General features: G+C 25.6%; 3 protein-coding genes across 4 annotated transcripts in view; 2 read left to right on the forward strand and 1 right to left on the reverse strand.

The window, feature by feature from the left end:
* Positions 1 to 4,666: 4,666 nt before the first annotated feature.
* Positions 4,667 to 12,903, forward strand: LOC106693240 (uncharacterized). Its single transcript, XM_014439950.2, has 3 exons — positions 4,667 to 4,794; positions 9,204 to 9,369; positions 9,451 to 12,903. Coding segments are annotated over exons 1-3 (489 nt in total). The 5' UTR covers positions 4,667 to 4,792; the 3' UTR covers positions 9,772 to 12,903.
* LOC103571405 (adenylosuccinate lyase) overlaps positions 12,857 to 22,028 on the reverse strand; it is a 31,654-nt gene continuing 22,482 nt past the window's right edge. Inside the window, exons 2-5 of the mRNA XM_008549564.3 lie at positions 16,572 to 16,775; positions 15,245 to 15,527; positions 13,715 to 13,866; positions 12,857 to 13,633 (exon numbers count right to left, since the gene is read on the reverse strand). Of these exons, the coding sequence (XP_008547786.1) occupies positions 12,971 to 13,633; positions 13,715 to 13,866; positions 15,245 to 15,527; positions 16,572 to 16,775 (1,302 nt within the window). The 3' untranslated portion in view covers positions 12,857 to 12,970. The remainder of the gene's footprint in view (positions 13,634 to 13,714; positions 13,867 to 15,244; positions 15,528 to 16,571; positions 16,776 to 22,028) is intronic.
* LOC103571402 (protein snakeskin) lies at positions 17,361 to 19,748 on the forward strand. 2 transcript variants are annotated; one of them, XM_053740593.1, is made up of 5 exons: positions 17,361 to 18,203; positions 18,260 to 18,367; positions 18,777 to 18,983; positions 19,287 to 19,406; positions 19,486 to 19,748. In XM_053740593.1, the coding sequence occupies exons 2-5, from the start codon at positions 18,317 to 18,319 to the stop codon at positions 19,585 to 19,587; spliced, it is 480 nt and encodes a 159-aa protein (XP_053596568.1). In that variant the 5' UTR covers positions 17,361 to 18,203; positions 18,260 to 18,316; the 3' UTR covers positions 19,588 to 19,748. The 2 variants fall into 2 exon arrangements, with proteins under 2 accessions (XP_053596568.1, XP_008547782.1); XM_008549560.3 differs by having other exon boundaries at positions 17,362 to 18,367.

Below are 22,028 nucleotides of genomic sequence, written 5' to 3' on the forward strand. Positions count from 1 at the left end.
TAAATATTTAAATTTTGGGCTGAAATTTTCAGCATAGACATGATTTTACAAATATAAACTATTGATGCCACGAGAAAGAAAAAATTTAGAAGTAAAAAATTCAAATTTCAATCATTTTTTATATTTTAAAAATTCGTGAGCGACCTCTTGAAAATTATTTATCGAGCTGATTTTTGGAGAGGCTACTTAAAACATCATAAGCCAACAAATTTTCATAAGAGACTCGAAAAAAAAATAGTCGGTTTTTTGGGCCACCCTAATCTATATATTAGTCGGTTTAAATTGTTTTAAATCATTTCAAATTGTTTTTACTCATTTCAAATCATTTTTCTTAATAGGGAATGATAATAATAATAATTAGTAACATTTATTTATTTATTTATTAATAATTTTCGACCCTGGAATTGAGATTCCCTACGGGCCGTAATATACAAAAGTTTTACAATTTATAATGTATTAATAATATTTAAATATAGACATACAATAAATACTAGAATTTTAGTAAATTAGGTAAGTTAAGATAGACTCTAATACCAAAGCATTAAAATTATACAATAATAATTAAACATATTACATTAATAATACAATGGTAATCAATAATCATGCATAATCCTAAAAGTGAACCTAAATGATGTCTTTCTGCAGAAAATAATTACAACACTGATCTTAATTCTTTATAATTTGCTATTGACACAACAGATGATGGCAAATCATTCCATTCTCGGATAGCAGATAATAAAAATGAATCCTCATATGTATATGTACAACAGGTCAATTAATACAAGACATTTATTATTAAACATGTTGATATTTTTCCTTTCATTTTACAATTAAATAAATAAAAATACACTCCCAATGTTATTAGAAAAAAAAAAGAAAGTAAACGAACAAAATAAATAAAACTGTTAGATAAATACAGTAATCAACTACAATATATTTAAATAACAATATATATGCAGTAAAAAAAAATTTTCTAAAACATTGCTCTCGATTGATGGAAAGTCATGGTTGCGACACTACTTAATTTAATACAACAGGTATTGAGCTCGAGAAACTAAACAGTAGTCAATAGTAAGTCGATTAAAATATTACAAAAAAAAAAAACTAATTTAGAAAACGGTTGACCCTGCGGGCCAGCCTCGAAACTTTCCTCTGTTTTCGAGATCAAGGAGCTTGGAAACATTATTGTCAATACATGTTAGAGTTTTTTTAACTCGACAATACTTTTGAGTACTTTTGAAATTTTCGAGTTTGAAAAAAGTTAGATTTGGTGTAAATAGAACTTCCTGCTATGAAAATTTAAAATCTTAAAAAAAAAAGGCAAGTTATTGGTTTTGGTCCGATTATCGAAAATTGAGTTTTTATCAGATCTCGATGTTTTGAGATCCGAGAAAGCTATGCTGAGTATTTTTGGTCCGGAAAAAGAAATTGTGGTTCTTCCAACCACAATACTGTCGTAAAATATTGTAGTAGCGAGTACTCCGATATGTAGTAAAAAATAGTACGTACATAGTACTGACAACTAAATATTGTAGTAAGCATAGATGATTGTAGTTAGCATTACTAAACGTGTGGTTGAGGTTATTCCAAGTTGGAGTGGGCAATTCTTTACTCCAACTTGTAGTAACCTCAACTACAGCTGCTGTTGTAGCAACTAAAATTTTTTTACCATATGTATAACTCGTAAATAGCTTGATCGATTTGTTTCTAAGTTTAATCGAATTTTTTTCTTTCGGTTGCCGCAGAGCACATGCAAATCGGTCGATTTTTTCCAAAGATATCATTGGACAAAAATTACTTTTATCAGCGAAATATATACTTTTTTGGTCGAACCGTTTTGTGAGGAATTCGACGCAGTTATTCAGCCTGTAACGCAAAAACATTATGAAAATCAATCAGTTTTGTAATTTTTGAGTTTATTAGAAAAAAAAAAACGCTTTTTTGAAATTTTTCCGACAACGATAGCTCTTGAAGAATTAATCCGACTTTATTTAAAGAGGCAGCATTCGACGCGGCTTATAAAGCTTACCCTGATTAAACAACTGAATTCGAAATTTTAATTCTGCTATATTCTGTCGAATTCTGCAAAACTGTTTTCAACTGAATTGAAAATTTGAATTTGAATTAAACTGAATAAAACCGATTTAAAAATTTCAAATTCGTTTTAATTCAGTTTAAATCAGATTCAGTACTAGAAATTGGAGAATTATTTTTTAATTAATCGGAATTTAACCGAATAGAATTATTTAAATTTGTTTTAATTTGGACAAATTCTGGTTTTCCTGCCAAAGTAGACAGAATTCATTTTTAAGTTACGTACCGAATTAACAGAATTTATCTGAATTAAATAGAATTAAAAATTTAATTCTGTTTAATTCGATCGAATTCAGTTATTTAATCAAGATTTAGGGCTGATTAGATTTTGAAACCCATTAAATACATGAGTTATCAAAAAAAAATCATTTTCTAAAAAATTTTAATTTTTGAATAACTCGAAAAGCAAAGTAAATAATATACTTTATTTATTAAACAATTAAGTTTATGAATTATTAAGTATATTATTTACTATACTTGAAATCTTAAAAAAAAATTTCAATAAACGATTGCTTTTAAATTATTATTTATTATCATAATCTAAAAAAATATTTACTCAATTATTAAATATATTTTTTACAATATGCTAACATTGAAAATACTTTTAAAAAAATTTCTATTTTTTTAAAATAAATAAATTGATTAAATCTAATTTAAGTCTGCGGTTTACGTAAATCTTGATGGTTAACGATAAGTAGGTTCTATTAGAAATTAAAGCCACTTCAATTTTCAGTCTCTTACTTCAATTACTTTCTGCGATAAAAAAAATTATTTCGTATTTTTAACTTTACTGCAATTATTAAACGCATGATTGAAAAAAGTAAACTTTTTTCAATCACCCTCACATACTTATTAACATTAACGTAATGTAAATATATTATTGAAAAAAAAAATCAAAGGTTGAAGTCTCAAGTTAACGATCGCCTCAGGCGGGCCGGTGTCAAGCATCATTAAGAATCTGCCGACAATTTTGCAATAAAAATTTATTTATTTGCTTATAAAAATCTCCACATAATTATCTATCGTTAAATAACAATAATTAGACAAAATTGTTATTTATTAGGACATTAAATGGGACAAATTTAATTTAAAAAGATGACAAACTCTCTTCATTATCATAAAAAGTTTAAATTACCGTTTAGTAGTTTACTAATCTATATTCTTATCCACATATTTAAAGATTTATCCGCTTCTATCTTTATAATATGCAATAATTCATATATTTTTGTCATGTAAAGTAGCAACATATATATTTTACTTGGCACCAGTGAGTGAGTAACGTCTTCCTGGTTCGCACTACTTACTCCCTTCTATACAATTTACTTTATGTCACTTTACTATACAGCAATTCATGTCAACAAAGAAATGAAATAAAATTAAATATAAGAAGAGGTAAAGGTGAAAGAAGATTACTGTGGGTTCTCTTGTGGTTTTAAAAGTATGTCATAAAAAGCGAACGCTCAGTATGACCCAGTGATACATATCTGAGATTTTGTTAGTGTCTTTGGTTGCTTTGTAAAGTAGGAGAGAGGCCAAATAAAAGAGACAAAAATTTAATTGCGAAACAAGTACTCGGTTGCTCACGACTTTGTCTTGATTACTTTCAAAGTATCAAGCGTTTTTTAAATCTAAATTAATTCCGTTTAAAAAAATTACTGAACAAAATTCTTTAAAAATTTAGACATTATTTTCATTTTATTTTATTTTAATTAAATTCAATGTATATATATATGTATGTATAGAGTTGTATGTTACGTCATGCAGATCAACATGACAGTGTTATAGATCTGAAAGTGTGAACAAGTTACACACAACGGTAGCAGTGAACAGAACCTTGTAGATTTATTAATTTGACATACGGTCCATGCTATTAATAAATCTCGAACAGTTCCTGCTTTGAAAACTACACGCTAGTAATAAGGAGTACAAAATTATATTAGTATAGCTTGAGGTGATTCACTTGAAATTTTAAAAATTCAAATGTGGAAAATTAAATTTTTTTTTTCTATGATACTGAAGTCTAATAGTTTATTTATTTTTTTAAAAACGATAAATTGTGAAAAATTTTTTTAAAATTGCACCTACAGTTTTTTAAATTTTCTATATGTGCATATTTTTTTTTTTTTTTTTTTTTTTTATGTAAGAATTTAAATATTTAAAGTATATTTTACTATTGCATTTACTAGTTTCACAAATAATTCAGTTGTTTAGTAAAAAGTTATGATGTTGAGTAATAAAAATATATATTTTAATAAATAAGGAACTTGAATAATTATAAAAATATAAAAATTACGTAAAATTTATTTCCATAAATACTATTTTTAAAATACTATGAAAAAGGTAGAGAAAGAATGAAAGAACTAATAAATTAATATATAAAAAATAAAAAAAATCCACTGTCACTATTCATGTGGGGCAACGTGAGTTGATAGAAAGAGTGGGGTAGATTTGAATCGCGGTGTAAAATAATGTAAGTTGTAGTAGAGGGGATGGTTGATATACAGAACGGAGAAAGAGAAAATAGAGACTATGGAGTGTGGATCAGCAGGTAGTTGAGTTCGGAAGTGATATAAAGGCGTGTCGTGGTACCAAGTGAGCTTAACGCACCTGGACGACGAACAGGAAACAACCAAGTTCATCGTAGTTTGTCGGGTAACCCGGCCAGGGTGTTGTTCCTGCCACACCACGCTATACCATCATGTAAGCAATTTATTGAATTAATTACTTATATATTTTACGCTAATTGGAAGTATACATGAACATTTTGAGGTAAAAGACCTAGTACCCGATCACTTCATGTATTTTCATGTCTATATTTAGTAAATATAGATATACAAATATATGAGTGATCGCGTACTAGTTCCCTAATTGGGTACTGGGTCTCTTATTTTACATATAAATTTAAATTTGATTTAAAGAAAAATAAACAGAACAGTAAAAAAACATAAATTACTACTTAATTAATTACAAAGTTATTGCAACGTGTACTAATTAATTAAAACAGTAATTTCGTCGTATCTACTAAAAGCGATGTGAGGAATTTACCAAAAAAATAAATAAAAAATTCAAATTTATTTTTGAGTGTCAATGTAGCTGACAGTTGGCAATTTTAAAAATTTTTAAACAAATATATTAAATATCAGTTCGCGCATTTTTTTAAATTTCATTCTTTTTATTAATTAATGCATTAATTTAAAATTTATAAACTTTCTCACATTTGCTACATTCACATCCATTTTTTTTTTATCAATATGCATTAAATTTTAAATATTTATTCACAATAACACTAAACTAATCATAAATTAAAAGATAGTTCATATATATTTTAATAAATTGATTAAAATTTTTATTAATCATAATTATTTTAACTTACTGCTGACTTAGTATTATAGATGACATTTTTAAAATAGTTTTTATACAAATTTACATAAATTCCGAGACATTAAAATATGAAATAAATAATTAATTAAGTTACTTATTTTAAATTAATATAATAATATATTGAAGTATGCATATTTTATGGTGTAATAATTATTCTAATTTCTCAGATAGAAAAAAAAACATATAATTAATAACAAGATTTAAACTCGACGAGATTTATTTATAATTACGGTCAATAATGTTTTGAAATTAAACTCTCTCTGATATAAAGTGTAGACTGGAATCTACGTTACGTAAAAATAATTTATCCGTAAATCGCCGCTAATGTATTGCATGATTATGAAACATTATGATGATTAGTTGTACTACGTGTTTTATAACTTTTTTTTTTTATTTATATTAATTATTACAATTTTTTTTGTTTGTTTAAAATTTATTTAAATTTATTTCATCTATTCATGTGACCTCTAATTGTTCTCTGTTATTCTTGACACTAGTTAATACAAAAAGTATCACTAGGATACTCAATAAATAACAATAATTTAATCAATTGAATTTATTTAGACAAGCTGTTTTTTTTTAATTGTTATTACGTGACTATAGACGGAAATAGTTTTACTTTTTGTTTTATAATAATAATAATAATAACAATAATAGATAGATAGATAGATAGATAATAGTTTTTATTTGATCCTAGAGCCGTAGCTCCTTAAGGATCATTAATTAAGAAAATTAAAGTATTTGTACATATATTCACATATTAATCTTTCAAGAATTACAATCAATATATTTTTTATTTAACTAATTAATCGTTAGTTGATAATATTAATTGATAATATTAAACATTAAACATTAGGTATCAAATTGACGTTAGTTAATAATTATTTAATTATTAATCATTAGGTACTAATTAATAACTATTAATTTTACTATTACTATGTCATTATCATTATCTTTACTTACTATCATTATTATTAATTATTATTAATTCTATTAAATATCCTGTTAAATAATAATAATAATAATAATAATAATAATAATAATTATAATAATAATAATAATAATAATAATAATAATAATAATAATAATAATAATAATAATAATAATAATAATAATAATAATAATAATAATAATAATAATAATAATAATAATAATAATAATAATAATAATAATAATAATAATGAGCAACCTATAGTCACTACATAACTATCCAAGTATCACTGACAAATTTATTAAATATGATTTGAATTTAACTGTGTTTATTTAAAATCTATAGAATATATACTCTAAAATTAACTCTAGAATCTTTTGATTATTTTTATTATCATTGAAAATTAATAAGACAAATTTCACCATTAACTCGTAAACTTATTGACTTTGATGATTCTATAATCATGGAATTAAAAAAAAAGAAATTTACACGGTCAAATTTTTCTTTATTAGATGTCTTATATATTTTTTTTCACTGATACCAAATTAAATTTGTTTAATTTTTATTATGATAGAAGACATGGCATAGACTAAATTTTTTTTATTCTCTCTTAATTGTATATATATATTCAGTCATATTTAGTGACAATGATTAAAATATGAATTTATTTAAAGAAAACAAATACGATCATTTTTTGCCGCGTAATTCAAATATAATTTGAATGATATAGATAAGTAGATTTATCTCAATACTTGGCAATAAAAAAGAGTTTAAACCATGAAAAGGCACAAATTCAAGTCAAGACTTTTTTAACGATACCAAATGTAATAACATTAAATAATTTTATCATATATATAATAATAATAATAACAATAATAATAATAATAATAATAATAATAATAATAATAATAATAATAATAATAATAAATTTATTGACTGCTAAGGTGTAAAAAATAAAATATTTTTATTTAAATTTCCATAAAAAAAATTACTGCGTATCAAAGTCTATAGTTTTATAGTTGAGTTTAGAGTCTAGAGTAATCTAGTTTTAAGTGGACAAGGCTGTTAATATATTCCACGACACGACTTTGCCTTGTAACCCCCTTAGAAAAGTGAAAGGGTCTTAGATTTCAACCCGTTTGTCTCTGAAAGGATTTATCAATTATTTTTTTTAACATTTAACACCCACATATGCTAATAAAATTGATAAATAGGTACAAGTAACACAAATAGAATGTGACCTTTTGTAAATGATATTAAAGCAAGCAATCATTTATTTAATATAAAATATTTAAATATATATATTTTGATATTATTTTAGTTTTATTTATTTAAAATATAGAAAATGGTATAACAAGGTCAAATAAATTACTGTTATTATCACTTTCTTTTCTTGAGTTCCGATTAGAAAGTGGGGTAAAATCGATGGTGCGTGAACTCACCACAAACTCGCGTTTCCTTATTAGTTCATGTTCTCGTTTGATTTGCTATTCGTCCAGCTCAAGTTCCACTTTTCATTTTTAAAAGATTCCGGTTCTTGGAGAAATCGTACCTTTATTTTTATTTTCCTTTTTTTTTAAATTTAAAAAAAATAACCAGTAATTATCATAAATGGTCATTTTTATTTGTAATTTGAATTAGAATTAAAAAAAAAATAAATTTATTAGAAAGTATGTGTTTGAAATAAATTAAAATTTCCATTTTTTTTTCATCATTAAATGTTATTTATTATTTTTTGAATGACCAAGTAAATGCTGATGGTTATCTGACTGGGTCTGACCTCGAGTGAAAGGAGACGAGCCTTCCTTTTTACATTCTCCTACTTATATTACTTGAATAATGAATTAAGATATGACCAAATGCGTAAACTTTAAGAAATAAAATTTTTTCGCGAAATCACATACCATTTTTTATATTGCGTAATTTTTATTTAAATATTTTTTAATTTTTTCTTCTTATGTCCATGGAATGATCTGACTAATAATTTAGAAAAAAAAGACAATAAAAATAAACAAAAAAAATTGCATAATTCGTAACTCATTGTCATAACAAATAAAAATAAAATTCCATGAACAAAATAATTTCTAATTGCTTATTTATCTAAAAACTTCAATTACTTTAGTCAGTAAAATTTTTATTGCCGTATTTTATATTTTATTTTATGTTAAGTTTTCCCAGTAGTTTAACAACACTATTGCGCATAACTTTAGTTACTAACATCAACACTACGGTACTTAATATAATTTATTGCTCCGTGAAAGTATTATAGGCCCAAATTTCTATGGAATTTTTTTAATGTTTCGACCGCAAATATCTCAGTAACTTTTGAGTTTTTCAAAAAAGTACAAGATACCTTTCTTGTAGAGAATTTAAAGCGCTACAAAAAAGGTCTCTTACTAATTTTCATAAAACTCAATATTTACAAAAATATTTTCAAAAAACCAATCACACTTTTTTTTTTGACTTTTAAATTTTCATTTAAAGTTTCACTTAATTTATTAAAATTAATAGATTTTATTAATAATTTATATTTTTTCATCGACTATATTTCAAAGTCTATTTATTTTCTAATAATTTCCCGTGAGATTTAATTGAAAATTTCAAAAATTATCAGTTATATTTATTTTTTTACAAAAAGTTATTTTTCGGTTTTTTGACATAAAGACTTGTAAAAAATTAAAATTTATGATGAAAATCGATACTAATTTAAAAAAAAATTTTTAAATTATATCGAACTAGTAGATTAGTTGTCGAGGATTAAATTTAAAAATGAATTAATTTACAATTTGATGTTCAGGTTGGTGTGGACGTTATTGCTGGGACTAACAACGAGTCTTTTGGTTAATGGAGCACGACCAGATCCACCAGCATCTGGTATTACGACTGTAGGCTCACTAAAACTAGCAAATGCCGAAGATTGTGCGGGAGTAGTTGCGTTTTCCGCTATTTCGGGAGTTAAAACCGTAAGAATTTAATTATTTATTTATTTTACTTAATATATTATTTGAATTATAAATATTTATAATTTTATAATTAATCAACAGGATAATCAACTTAAATTTTCAAAGACGCTAGTCAATAGAGGCGTCGGATATGTAACTGAAACAGGAATATTTACAACTCATTGTCCAGGACTTTATCAATTTAGTGCAGCTGGATATGGTAGCGCTGATTTAAAACTTACATTAAAACGTAAAGAAAATAAATCTGACAGTTGGAATCCCATTGTGTCCACGGGAACAGGCGGTGGTTCGAATCTAGTTTTAATAGATTCGGAAATCGGTGATCAGTTTGCTGTTTTCATTGACGCGGGAAAATCAAATGAAGGAACGTCTTTCTCTGGTTATCGAGTCGCTAAAAAGTGAACACTTTTTATACAGAAATAAAAAATATAAATACGACTCGGTAAAAAATAATATTATCTATATGGTCACTGGATTAAAATAAGGCCGTCGTAAGCCTGATCGGAACATTCCCACCAAGAAACGTTTAAATTAAATAACAAAAAAAAAAAAACAATTCTTAATAATTGTTGAGAAATCAATAGGGAGAGATTTTAAATTTCTAACGAGATTTTAAATTAACCGCATTGATGCTGCGAGGGAACCATCTCATCATCACCAGCGAAACCGACCCAATAAAAAAATATTCTTTACGGGAATTATACACACAACTGTAATGATATTTTTGGGTTGGAAAATGACAAGCCCAGCGATAATCTTCATAGATAATCGCAAAGCATGAAGTAGGGTAGAACTTGTCATGCTAAACTCCGGATTTGTTACACTACTACTCCCGATGTACCTTTATATGGCTTTAAAAAATTAGAGTTTACATTTTGGTTTTTTTTTTTTTTTTTTTTTTTAGTTCTGTAATACACAATTTATTTTTACTGACCTATCGATTGATAAAACACACTGTGATAGTTCCTAAACTTTAATTCTATTACTCTTTATCTTGCATTCACGTCAATTATACTTCATAGAATTTTATTTAACTTTTAAACTTCATTATTATATAGTTTTCTTTCTACAAACTTGTTCTTCTATCCTATCATCTATTTCTTCAATATTTTTCAATTATTTTCCTTTATATTTCTTCTTTCTTCTCCTATACTTTGATACTATTTCTTTCTTCTCCTATACCTTCATACTTTCTTTTCCTTCTTCTATACCTTCATCTTTTTTTTCTTCTTCTATATTTTTATACTTTTCCTTTTTTCTTTTCTACTTTCTCTCCCTTCTTCTTTACTTTGATACTTTGTCTTCTTTGCCTATACCCTCATACTTTTTCTTTCTTCTTATATATTTTTATACCTTTCCTTTCTTCTATACTTTTTCTTCCTGTTCTTATACTTTTATTTTCTATCTTCTTTCCCCTATACCTTCATACTTTTTCTTTCTCTTTCTACGTTATACCTTTCCTTTCTTCTTCTGTACTTTTACTCTTTTTATCTTTCCTATATTTTTATACTTCGTCTTCTTTACTCTAAAGTTTTATATTCTTCCTTTCTTACTCTAAATTTCTATACTTTTCCTTATTCTTCACTTTTCTCCATACGTATTTTTTATTTTCTACATGACCTCTCTTATCTGTTCTAAATTAAAATCTATATCTTATCTATCTACATTTTTTTTCTACTATCTCCTCGCCTATTGCTCAATTTATTTTAAATTCTTTTTTTTCAACGTCTAAACGTCTCCTATTTCTCAATATTCTTAACAAAACTATTCTAAGCCTTTTTTTCTTTTTGAATAATATTTTATCTTCAGTTATCTTCTAAGAACTTTCTCTACCCACCAGTATTATGATCTCGAAATTGTACGCCGTCTCTTGCCGTCACGTACTTGAAGAAAAAAAATAATAATAAACAATACACTGGACTTTCTATTACATTCTGTATACTCAACTTATTATTCTCTCTACTCTTCTCCATTCTTTACTTACTCTACTCTTCTTTTATTTGCTTCACTCTCTCAACTCTTCAACTTCTATTGCCTTCTTTCAATCTTATTTTTATTTTACTTTCACACTTACAGTCTACTTGTTCTACATCTACATTTTTTTTCTGTACTTCTTATGTACATTTTTTCAAATTTCTTTTTAAAAATAAAAATATTTTCTATTATTTCTTTACAATGCTATTTTTTTTTTCCTGTCTTTCTTTTCTACAAAAAAATTTCCTTTTAATTTTTATTTTCTTTTGTCTTCTTTCTTCTCATCTTTTCTTGTTATACTTCTTTCATCTTTTTCTTCTCTTCTTTTTTTAATTCTCAACTTTTTTCTTAAAATTCTTGATAATTTAAAAAAAATATAAGCTATGAAATTTCAACTCTGAATAAATTTATCTTCTTTACTTTGTCTTCTTTATTTCTTCCATTAATTTCTCGTCTATTTTTCTTTACCAAAATTCATAGCATAAATTTTCTTCTCTATTTCTTCTATTAATTTCTTTTCTAATTTTCTTTATAAAAAATTCACTACAAAGTTTTTTTCTTTATTTCTTCTACTATTTTCTTGTCTAATTTTCTTTATCAAAAATTCCCAACAAAATTTTATTTTTTGTTTCTTCTACTATTTTTTGCCTAATTTTCTTTATAAAAAATTCACTGTAAAATTTTCTTCTTTATTTCTTTTATTAAGTTTATGTCTAATTTTCTTTAACAAAAATTTCCAGCAACATTTTCTTCTTTATTTCGTCTATTAATTTCTTGTCTTATTTTCTGTTTCGAAATTCCTAGCAACATTTTCTTCTCTATTTCTTCTTATAATTTCTTGCCTATTTTCTTTCTCAAGAATTTCTTGCACTATTTTCTTTTTTATTTCTTCTTTGAATTTCTAGCCTATTTTCTTTTTCAAAAATTCCTAGCAAAATTTTATTTTCTATTTCTTCTCTTAATTTCTTGTCTAATTTTCTTTACCAAAAATCCACTGCAACTTTTCCTACCTTTCCAAATACTTTTCATATTTTTCTTTACTTATCTCTACACTTCTTCCGAATCTATACCACCGTTTCCTCTAGTCTATCAGTAATCTTTCAACAATTACTATTTTCACTTTACTGTAATTAGTTATATAAATATATACTGTCGATATCTTTTTATTTTAATTTGAATACTGTTACTTTTACTTTCAATTACTGTCAATCATTTACTTAACTGTTATTTCCTACATAAATATATCAATTCATCTTCATCTAAATGTACAAAACAAACTTTATTTATCTATTTTTATCACTTGTTCTTTTTAATTTCCAAATATAAATAAAAAATAAATATATAAATCTTTTTCCTTCTCATTTTATTTCTTCTTTACTATCCTATCACTCTTATCTCTTATCTATTTTTAAAATCCACTTCAATGTGTTCTTACATTTCCTTTCTGGATCTATCACAGATTTAAATAAAATTTTTATATTTTATCTTTAACAAAAAAAAGTTGTTAAAAAAATTGTTGTACAAGAAAAATATTATATTTTTATTATACAAAAAAAAATATTTTACAATCAGTAAAAAAAAAAATTATTTTCATAAAATCATCCCCGTAATTTATAATAAAAATATTTTAAATATTAAGTTCAACTCGTCCTTGATCAAGTCCTGAGTAAAGTTCCATGATTGGCTGGACTTCATCTTCAATAAACTCCTTAACTTGTTCTGGACACCGTCCAATAAATGTTGAAGCATCCAAAAGTTTATCAAGTTGATTAAAAATAGGCTTGAAATAAGAATCACTTTTAATTCTGTCAACAAGATCATTGTCTAAACCATGCTGCTTAACTTGTGCACCAGCTTCATGTGACAGGACTCGTATCTTCTCATGACAGACTTGACGATCACCACCAGCTTTGACCATCGCCATAATAACATTTTCCGTAGCCATAAATGGCAACTCCTGAGCGACATGTCGCGCAATAACTTTTGGATAGACAACAAGACCTTCGGTAATATTTTGTAACGTCATTAAAATAACATCAGCTGACAGAAAAGCTTCTGCTAATGTAATACGACGGTTAGCGGAATCATCAAGCGTTCTTTCCATCCACTGATTCGCAGCCGTTTGCAAGGTATTGTTTACTAAGGTCATTAAATGACGTGCAATACTACAGCAACGCTCAGAACGCATCGGATTCCTTTTGTATGGCATTGCACTGGAGCCTATTTGCGTACTTTCGAACGGCTCTTCAATTTCTTTCATGTTAGCTAATATTCTGATGTCGCTGCAGATCTAAATAAAAAATTTCAAATGTTATAAATATATAAATATACAAATATGATGTTTGAATATATTGATGAGAGTGTATTTTACTTTGTGAACTGTTGCTCCAAGAGATGCTAATGTGTTGAGACATTCGATGTCAACTTTTCTGCTGTATGTTTGACCAGTGACTGAATAATATTTCTTAAAACCGGCCATTTCAGTGACTAATGCATCTAGTTGCTTAACTTTTTCTGAATTACCTACAATAATTTTTTAAATAAATTAATGCTGGATTTATTTTAAATAAAAAATTTATAAAACATAGAATTTTATTATTATTCTTATTAATGTGCTCCCTCTTATTAATTATAAAATATTTTTTTTAATATAAAAATTTTGATCAATCAAGTGATTAATTATTGATTAATGATTCAATTTTAATGAATGTATGATTATTTAAATAAACTACTAACTTTTTTTAAAATTCGCATTTAAATAAATTTAAATTATAAGAAATTTTGTTTTGCTTTTTAGCAACAAAATTTATAAAAACTTATAAGATAAAACTGACAGGATTGTATTAAAAATATTATTTTATAATAAATTTAAAAAAAAAATTAATAGAACTATTAATATAAGAATTTATCAGAATGCATGAGGATTTTTTCAAATTTAAATTGAATATTTTAGTATTCATTTTTATAAGCTCTGATGAGACTCATTATTATAATTTATAATTTGGAGACGTATATTATTATCAAAACGTATTCTAAACGTAGACGTACAAAAACGTGGGTAATTTTAAAACGTAGATAGGACCTGTTTAAATTCGAAATAAAAAAAAAATTATTTCGAGAGAATTTTACTGTTGATAAAAATTATCTAGAAGTTAGAAGGCCAGAAATTAAAATTTTCAGCTGCTGTATAAAAGTGTCTAGGACCTTCTCGTCTTTTTTTTCTTGGTCTTACAAACTTTACAGGCACAGTAAAAAAATATGAGACTTTCTAGATCTGCATGTATAGTCTGTAAGACTCAAAACAGTACGAGAAAGCCCCAGAAATTTTTCTACAGCTGCTAAAAATTTGAATTTCTTGTCTTGAAACTCCTAGATAATTATTGGCACCAATAAAATGCTCTTTAAATAATTTCCTTTTTTTTATGCTTCAAATTTTAAAAGATTCCATTTTCGTTTTACAATTACGCGGGTCTTATTAACGTTTTCATACGTCGAAAATGTTTAAAATACGTTTTAATAAAAATATGTTTTAAAAAATTCAATCTACGATATCAATTTCGACTCAGGAGTTTCAGTAAAAAATTTACAAATTTTTAATTTATGTTTTTTATAAATTCCAATAAAAAATTTTTTATTAGAATCTATTATCAGATTATTTATACAGAGGACTAAAAAATTAGATTAGAAAAAAACAAATTTTTAATGGATTTTCAGTGACACAAAATTGGTAAAAAAAAAAAAAAGTATTTTTGTGACACTAAAGAAAATTATGATTGTTAACAGCAGCTGAGTTTAATTTATGATAATTTATTTATTTATTACCATGTAAATTAATAATAGAAAGTGTTGTTTTGCAGTAATTTTTTTTTTACTTTTTCATTAACATAAACTAAATAATTACCGTTAAATAGTTGAAGAAAAGAAGCTTGAGTCCCAGTTGTTCCTTTTACTCCACGAAATTTCAAATCATCACGAGCGCGACGAAGAGCTCGTTCGTCCATCAGCAAATCATGTAACCACAGAGTTGCTCTCTTACCAACTGTCGTAAGTTGGGCCGGCTGGAGATGAGTAAAACCAAGAGTCGGAAGATCATGATATTCTTCAGCAAATTTAGATAATCGTTTAATAACACCCGCGAGTTTTGGTAGCAGGATATCAAAAGCTTCTCGCAGTACTATAAGATCCTGAAATATTAATCCATAATTTATTAATAAAAAACAATTTATTCATTTATTTATTTAGTGCTTTCTGCATTTAAAAAATTTTTCAATGTACATTCGTGTTACCACAGTGCAAATAACAAACAAACTAAAAAGAAATAACAATGATTCAAAAAAGAAATGAATATTAACAGTCATACAGCGAAATAGAGTTGAATAAATTTCTTATCATCACACATGTACTTATAGATAAAATAATTTTTTAAAAATATACTTTAATCATTTTTTTTTTTTTATAAATTAATTATAAAAAATGAATCAATTTTAGCGCAAAAAAAAACGACTTGATTATGACGTCATTGTATCTATTAGAGCTGTGAACCAAAAAAAGTCATGTTATTCTCTTAATACAATGATGTCACTAGCGTTTGAATTTACATTTTTAATTTAAAAATTAACCGAGAAATAAATTATTATAATATTTTCTCCTAAATTTAAAAAAAAATGTTAATTACAAAACATGCTTCTCTATCATTGGATTTAGTTTTCACTCTATTTTCCATTTCCACTCGAATTGACTTGAATCCATCTAGAGATCCATCAAATAAATTTACCGATTGTTCGTAGTCATTAACTAATTTAAAAATTTCTTTTTTGGGATCGTTTTGTATCAATGGCTGATTGGAGTATGTAATTTTTAAAATTCTATTTTCTCTTAGATTCTGATCCCAAATATTTAACTTGATTCTGACTAAATGTCTAAAGAATAGCCTTGATTAAAAGAAACGATTCGAAACGATTTGCAATGTTATGTCCATAAGAAGGGCGATTCAAAAGTATTCAAAGCATTCAAAAGCATTAAAAAGTATTAAAATTTTTTTTTCTAATCGTTTGAAATCATTTCTTTTAAGAGAAATCAAATTCATGACTCCTAAGCTGGCCTTCACATCCTCGGCACTTATCACTACAACTTTTGTCTTCTAATACTTAATAGTTACTTAATAATTAGTTTAATAACTTTAATGTAAAGTGAATAAAGAAAATTACTAAAATTTATAAAATACATACGGTATTATCACCAACATAACAACTGGTTGCTCCAAGATGAATAATCGCAGCAGCTTTAGGGCATTGCTCACTGAACACGTGCACGTGAGCCATAACATCGTGTCTTGTTGCCTTTTCTTCTTTCGCAGCTGCATCAAAATTTATATCATTTACATTTGCTTCCATTTCTGCAATCTGTTCCGGTTTAATATCTAGACCTAATTCCTGGAATAGAAAGTTTAATAAATAAATTTAAATACTTTATTTATTTTAAATTTACCCTTAACAGCCCAGAAAACCGCGGGAAATTTTTGACTCCAAATTTCTCAGTAACCATTAAGTTTTTTGAAAAAGTATAAGATACCTTTTTTGTTCAGAATTTAACCCTTGGAGTACACACGGTGTCAAATTGACCCTACTTCACTTTTTAAATATCTCAAAAACTATGCATTTTATCTGAATGTTGGCCATGACGTTTTTTGTATGTAAAACAATGCTCTTTCAAATACAACTATCATTATTTCGAATTAACTAATTTTTAATGTTCCTGAAAATCAGAATGTTTTTCGTACAACAGAAAAAAAAATTTGAAAGTAAACGATCTACTGGATGACTCGATTTCTGAAATGTTTTGTTTATAGATGCTGGTATGTCAGCCGAAAATCTTAGACCACTCCCAACCTCCAGAATTTCCCCCTTAAGTTGTCCTTATTAGTTAATTAACATTAATTTTTTTTATTTTCATTGCTCGACAAACGTTCCGATCTTCAAGACATAATTTTTAACGGTGAAAAAATTAATTAAAATCAAACCTAACTTGAAAAATGTTTTATGATAGAAAAAAAGCCTGGGGTCAAAATGATCCCCAGTGTACTCCGAGAGTTAAAACGCCACAAAAAATGTCTCTTACTATTTTTCATATGATGTTGGATATCAAATGCAAAACTACTTATCAAGATAATCCATGAGCACATACATTCTTGTTATATGTCACTATAGTGACTCATTAGATTTACTGTATTTAGTGTAAGTCAGTTATAAAGAATATACTGAGTTATCAACATCTAATTAATTTGTTCTGTCATTTATTTGCAAACACGCATTTTCCAGTGTCCACGCATTTTTCATACTGTTCATCCACTTTATTATATATTCGCTATATACAACTCAATATTTTCATATTTTCAAATATTTCCAAAAAACCAATTATACTTTTTTTCTTGATCTTTTAAATTTTCAATGGACAATTTTTCACTTAATTTACTAAAATAAATATATTTTTTGGCAAGTTACACTTTTTCATACATTTTGTGTCCAAGTCCATTTATTCCCAAGTAATTTGCCACCAAATTTGTTGAAAAATATTTAAAATCACCAAAGTCTTCCGTTTTTTTGTCATAACTATTTCTTTTTTATGTAAAAACTAAAATTCATCAAAAAGATTGGCTTCAGATTCCATCAAAGTTTTTAAGTAACATCACTGGTCCTATAGATCCTCTATGGCCATCATAATAAATCTCGGAAGTGTAATCGTTGATAATTAAAATAAATAAAAAATATAATTATTTAAATTATAAAAACTAAAGCAGGTGCTCCACTTTTCTTGGCTTTAGGATTCATTCTCTCACTTTACAGTGTTATCTGATAAGATAAGTAAGGGCTTGGTTCATCGTGGAAACAATTATCATCAAAAGTTGATTTCATTTTAGTTAACCGGTGACAAAAGACCAAGACACTGCAGGTTAATAATTACAATTATCATCAACATGGTTACCGTAGTGGGAATTGGTAGTCTCAGCGTAAAAGTGTTAAAATTGGTAAAACAAAAAAGTTTAATTATCCTCATTAATTTTTTTACTTTCTGTCAATTAATATTTTATTCAGCAAAACATTTTATTGCAATCGCAGTCAGCAAATTTTTTTAAATATTTAAGTGAATAATGAGCAATTATTTTTGCGTCCGATGATTTTTGATTATCGTTACTAAAAATTTTTTTAAAAATCAATAATTGTGTAGTAAAATTTAGCAATAATGTAAAGAATTTCTGAATCATTCACCGCGTATCAGAGTAAGATAACGAGTGTTATTTGTTAAGAGATAATTTTGTGGTGACACATGTATAGATAGAGCATGGATACCTTTTTTCTCATATTATTTTAATTATTGTTTAAAATTTTAATTATTTATTTATTTATTTATTATGATAATAAATTTCATTGTTACAGATAATAAATTTAATTATTCTAATACTGTATCGAACGGGGTATGGAGGAGAATTTTTAGGTGTGGGTGGAACATGGAACCTAAATGAGGACAAGAATCCCGACGCAGAGATCGTTGCTTCCGGTGTCTTTGTTGGTTTTTTCATTTATACTAGTGTTGTATTATTGACTTATTGTTTTGCTGGTACGGGAAATAGAAAAAGTCTTGTTGTAAGTTTTAAATAAATTTTTAAATTTTAAATTTTTAGATAAATTTTCATGAATGTCAATGTAGCAGACAGACAAATTTAAAATTATAAATAAATAGAGTAAATAATTTAAAAAATGATATTTATAAAAAATGCACTTATTAATTTTTTAATTTTCTAAATGCGCATTTTTTTTTTTAATTTTATTTTATCAATTATCTGCTATTATCTATTTATTAATAATTTACAATTTGTCTGTCTGCTACATTCACACTCATAAATTTTCCTCATTAATTAAAATTTTCTTTTTTTCTCTTTTTTAAAGGAAATAATTATGAACTTTGTGGGAATGTTTATGTTCATTGCCGTTGGAGGAACGGCATTACATTACTGGCATGGTTATCAAGCAGAACATAAATATATTCATGTTGCAACTGAACGACAGGTAACTGATTTTTAAAATTTGTTTATTTAAACTTTAAGTATGTAAATTAATTTATCACGTAATATTTTTTTTTTCGTAGATCGGTTTAGCTGTGGGCTCGCTGTGTGTTTTAGAAGGCGCAGCATATTTACTTGATACTTTGTTAAGTTTCTATGAATTCGCTCAGAATGAATATAATTAAAATTATTAATTGATATTTTTTATTTTTTAATTAATTAAATATTATTAATCATTATCTTTTATATTTATAATTATGTCATATATATTCATGGTACGGATGCGTCATTAAAATATTATATCATTCATTTCATAATTATTGTCAACAAATATTTATCACAAAACAATTTTTTTAATCATTTATAAAAATTTTTTATTTTAATAAAGATTTTAAATAACAAAAAATTTTTAATTATATTGTTATGTATTTATAAAAAATTAATATATTCATAGTTTTTGTAAAAAGATGATAATTTGTATGTTTGTCCAATTTTTTTTTGACGATATTCCGAAATTACTGACATTAAAAATTGGGAATATTTCGAGAGTAAAGTCTAAATTTATTTTTATTAAGTACAAACGCACTTTTTTAGTGAAAAACAAAAATGTTATCAATTTTTTAATATTTTTTACTGCTAAGATTTTTGAAAAAAAATCCGAGGTAGAATTCGACAGTAAAAAAGTCGAGCATCTGATGATTTTATTCAAGTATTCCATGATGACAATTATCAAAATCAAGAAAATTGAGAACAGAGGAGAATGTCTGTCATATTAATTAATTAATTTATTTATTTTATCATTAGAAGACTCAATAGTCAAAGACCAATGACAGGGTCTCCATAGATTATAATATTATATGACATAGACTTTAAAATTCTATAAAATAAACTTATTATCATCAATCAACTCATTAAACTTATCAATATAAATTACAATCTAATAATTAGTGAGTAGTGACTAGCCGAGCAAAAATTTATAAACTCCAAGGAGGAAAAATAATAAATAAAAATCAATAGTAAAACATTAATACGACGCAAGTTATCTGAGATCAACTTTCCTGGATATTAGAGTCCCAGCAGTGGGTTGATAATCAGCAAAAAAATGACTTAATTAATTTTTAATGATAATAATAATAATTTAAAAAATAAAATTCGATCGCCGGAAGAGAGGGCGAATTTCTTAAAATAAATTATATTTCTCAAAAACTAACTATTTACTTTAAGAAATATTTATTGGTTACTATTTTCGAAAATGTTGTCTAAATAATTTGGTTTATTGTAATTTAAATTATTTTTAATCCTCATCGTGAAATTTACGAAATCGTCATAGAATTTTATTAAACAAAAAAAATGATTAAAGTTTGCCGTCGTACTTTAAATATAAATTTTTTAAAATTCGGCTTTTAATTTTCACCAAAAAGTATGTAATTTATTTGTACATATATGTACATATGTAAATAGCAAAAAAATAACAAATATTTAAAATTTACCATAATTATAACATAGATTTTTTTTTTAATTTATCGTTAACAATCAATGAGTAAGTGATTCAATGGCAATTTATTTAAATAAATTTAGTAATCAACTCGAGTAATTACGTAGTAATTAGATCACTTGTTGCAATTATTCACAATCGAATAAAATATTTTACATAAAATTAGCAAATTCTTTTGTTTTGGTTCCAATTTATCTTCAATAGGAGTGACAGTAAAAAAATAAAAAAAATAAAACCAAGTACAGAAACATGTGCACAGACGATGCGAAAGATTTTTTCATAAGAATAGGAACAGAGTATCCTATAACAATAAAAATTATTCAATTGGTAAGACCATATATTAAATACGTAATAAAAAATGAAAAAATAAAAATAAAAATTAACAAGGTTAAATGATCCGACATTCAGGTTTTGGTATGCGTGAGTTTTAGTTTAATGAGCCAGTATTATAGTTACGAGATACCATCATGGTTATGGATAGTTTACTGCATCGATTCTGCAACCTATTCAATAATAATAATAGTTACTATAATATCATATGTATTTCAAGATAATTGTTATGTCCTTGATCTTTATTTCACGGCTATCGGTGTACCGATTTATTTAATTGGAGCTATTGGAGGTGTAATCCAAGAAATTGTACTTGATCCTTCAGATGCTTCTAATGGACCGAGTCAATTATATTTATCTGCTATATTTTCCGGTTAGTGAATTTATTTAAAAAAAAAAAAGTAGAAATTAGAAATTGAAAAAATTTTTTTACATTGCAGCTATCGCAATATATATGATAGGACATGTATCCCTAATAATGTACGCTGAAAGAAATGAGTGGTGATGAAAAAATAACGCATTAAAAAATATTAATTTATAAATTTATTAATTAAATTAATTATTAGTTAATATATCGACAAATAAAATTAATAGAAAAAAATTAAAAGTTCATTTGTTTATAATGTATAGACATATATTTATATTTATAGAAATAAAATTTCCCAACTTCAAGATGTTTAAATATATAACACTCGTAAATATATAAAACGAAAATGTATGACTTTGTGTCAACTGTACAATCGACCGTTAATGAGCCATTGGAAGATCGCACTATTTCTTTAATACTAACAAGCAAACTTT

The sequence above is a fragment of the Microplitis demolitor genome, chromosome 7 (genome assembly GCF_026212275.2).
Source record: "Microplitis demolitor isolate Queensland-Clemson2020A chromosome 7, iyMicDemo2.1a, whole genome shotgun sequence".
In the NCBI taxonomy this organism is placed as follows: Eukaryota; Metazoa; Arthropoda; class Insecta; order Hymenoptera; family Braconidae; genus Microplitis; species Microplitis demolitor.

What these genes read in the sequence shown, in the direction of transcription:
- LOC103571402 (XM_053740593.1), top strand. Translation starts at nt 18,317, where the DNA reads ATGGTTACCGTAGTGGGAATTGGTAGTCTCAGCGTAAAAGTGTTAAAA. An exon ending in GCGTAAAAGTGTTAAAATTG is followed by an intron (nt 18,368 to 18,776) that starts GTAAAACAAAAA and finishes TCATTGTTACAG; the next exon opens with ATAATAAATTTAATTATTCT. An exon ending in GAAATAGAAAAAGTCTTGTT is followed by an intron (nt 18,984 to 19,286) that starts GTAAGTTTTAAA and finishes TCTTTTTTAAAG; the next exon opens with GAAATAATTATGAACTTTGT.
- LOC106693240 (XM_014439950.2), top strand. An exon ending in CTATTTCGGGAGTTAAAACC is followed by an intron (nt 9,370 to 9,450) that starts GTAAGAATTTAA and finishes ATTAATCAACAG; the next exon opens with GATAATCAACTTAAATTTTC.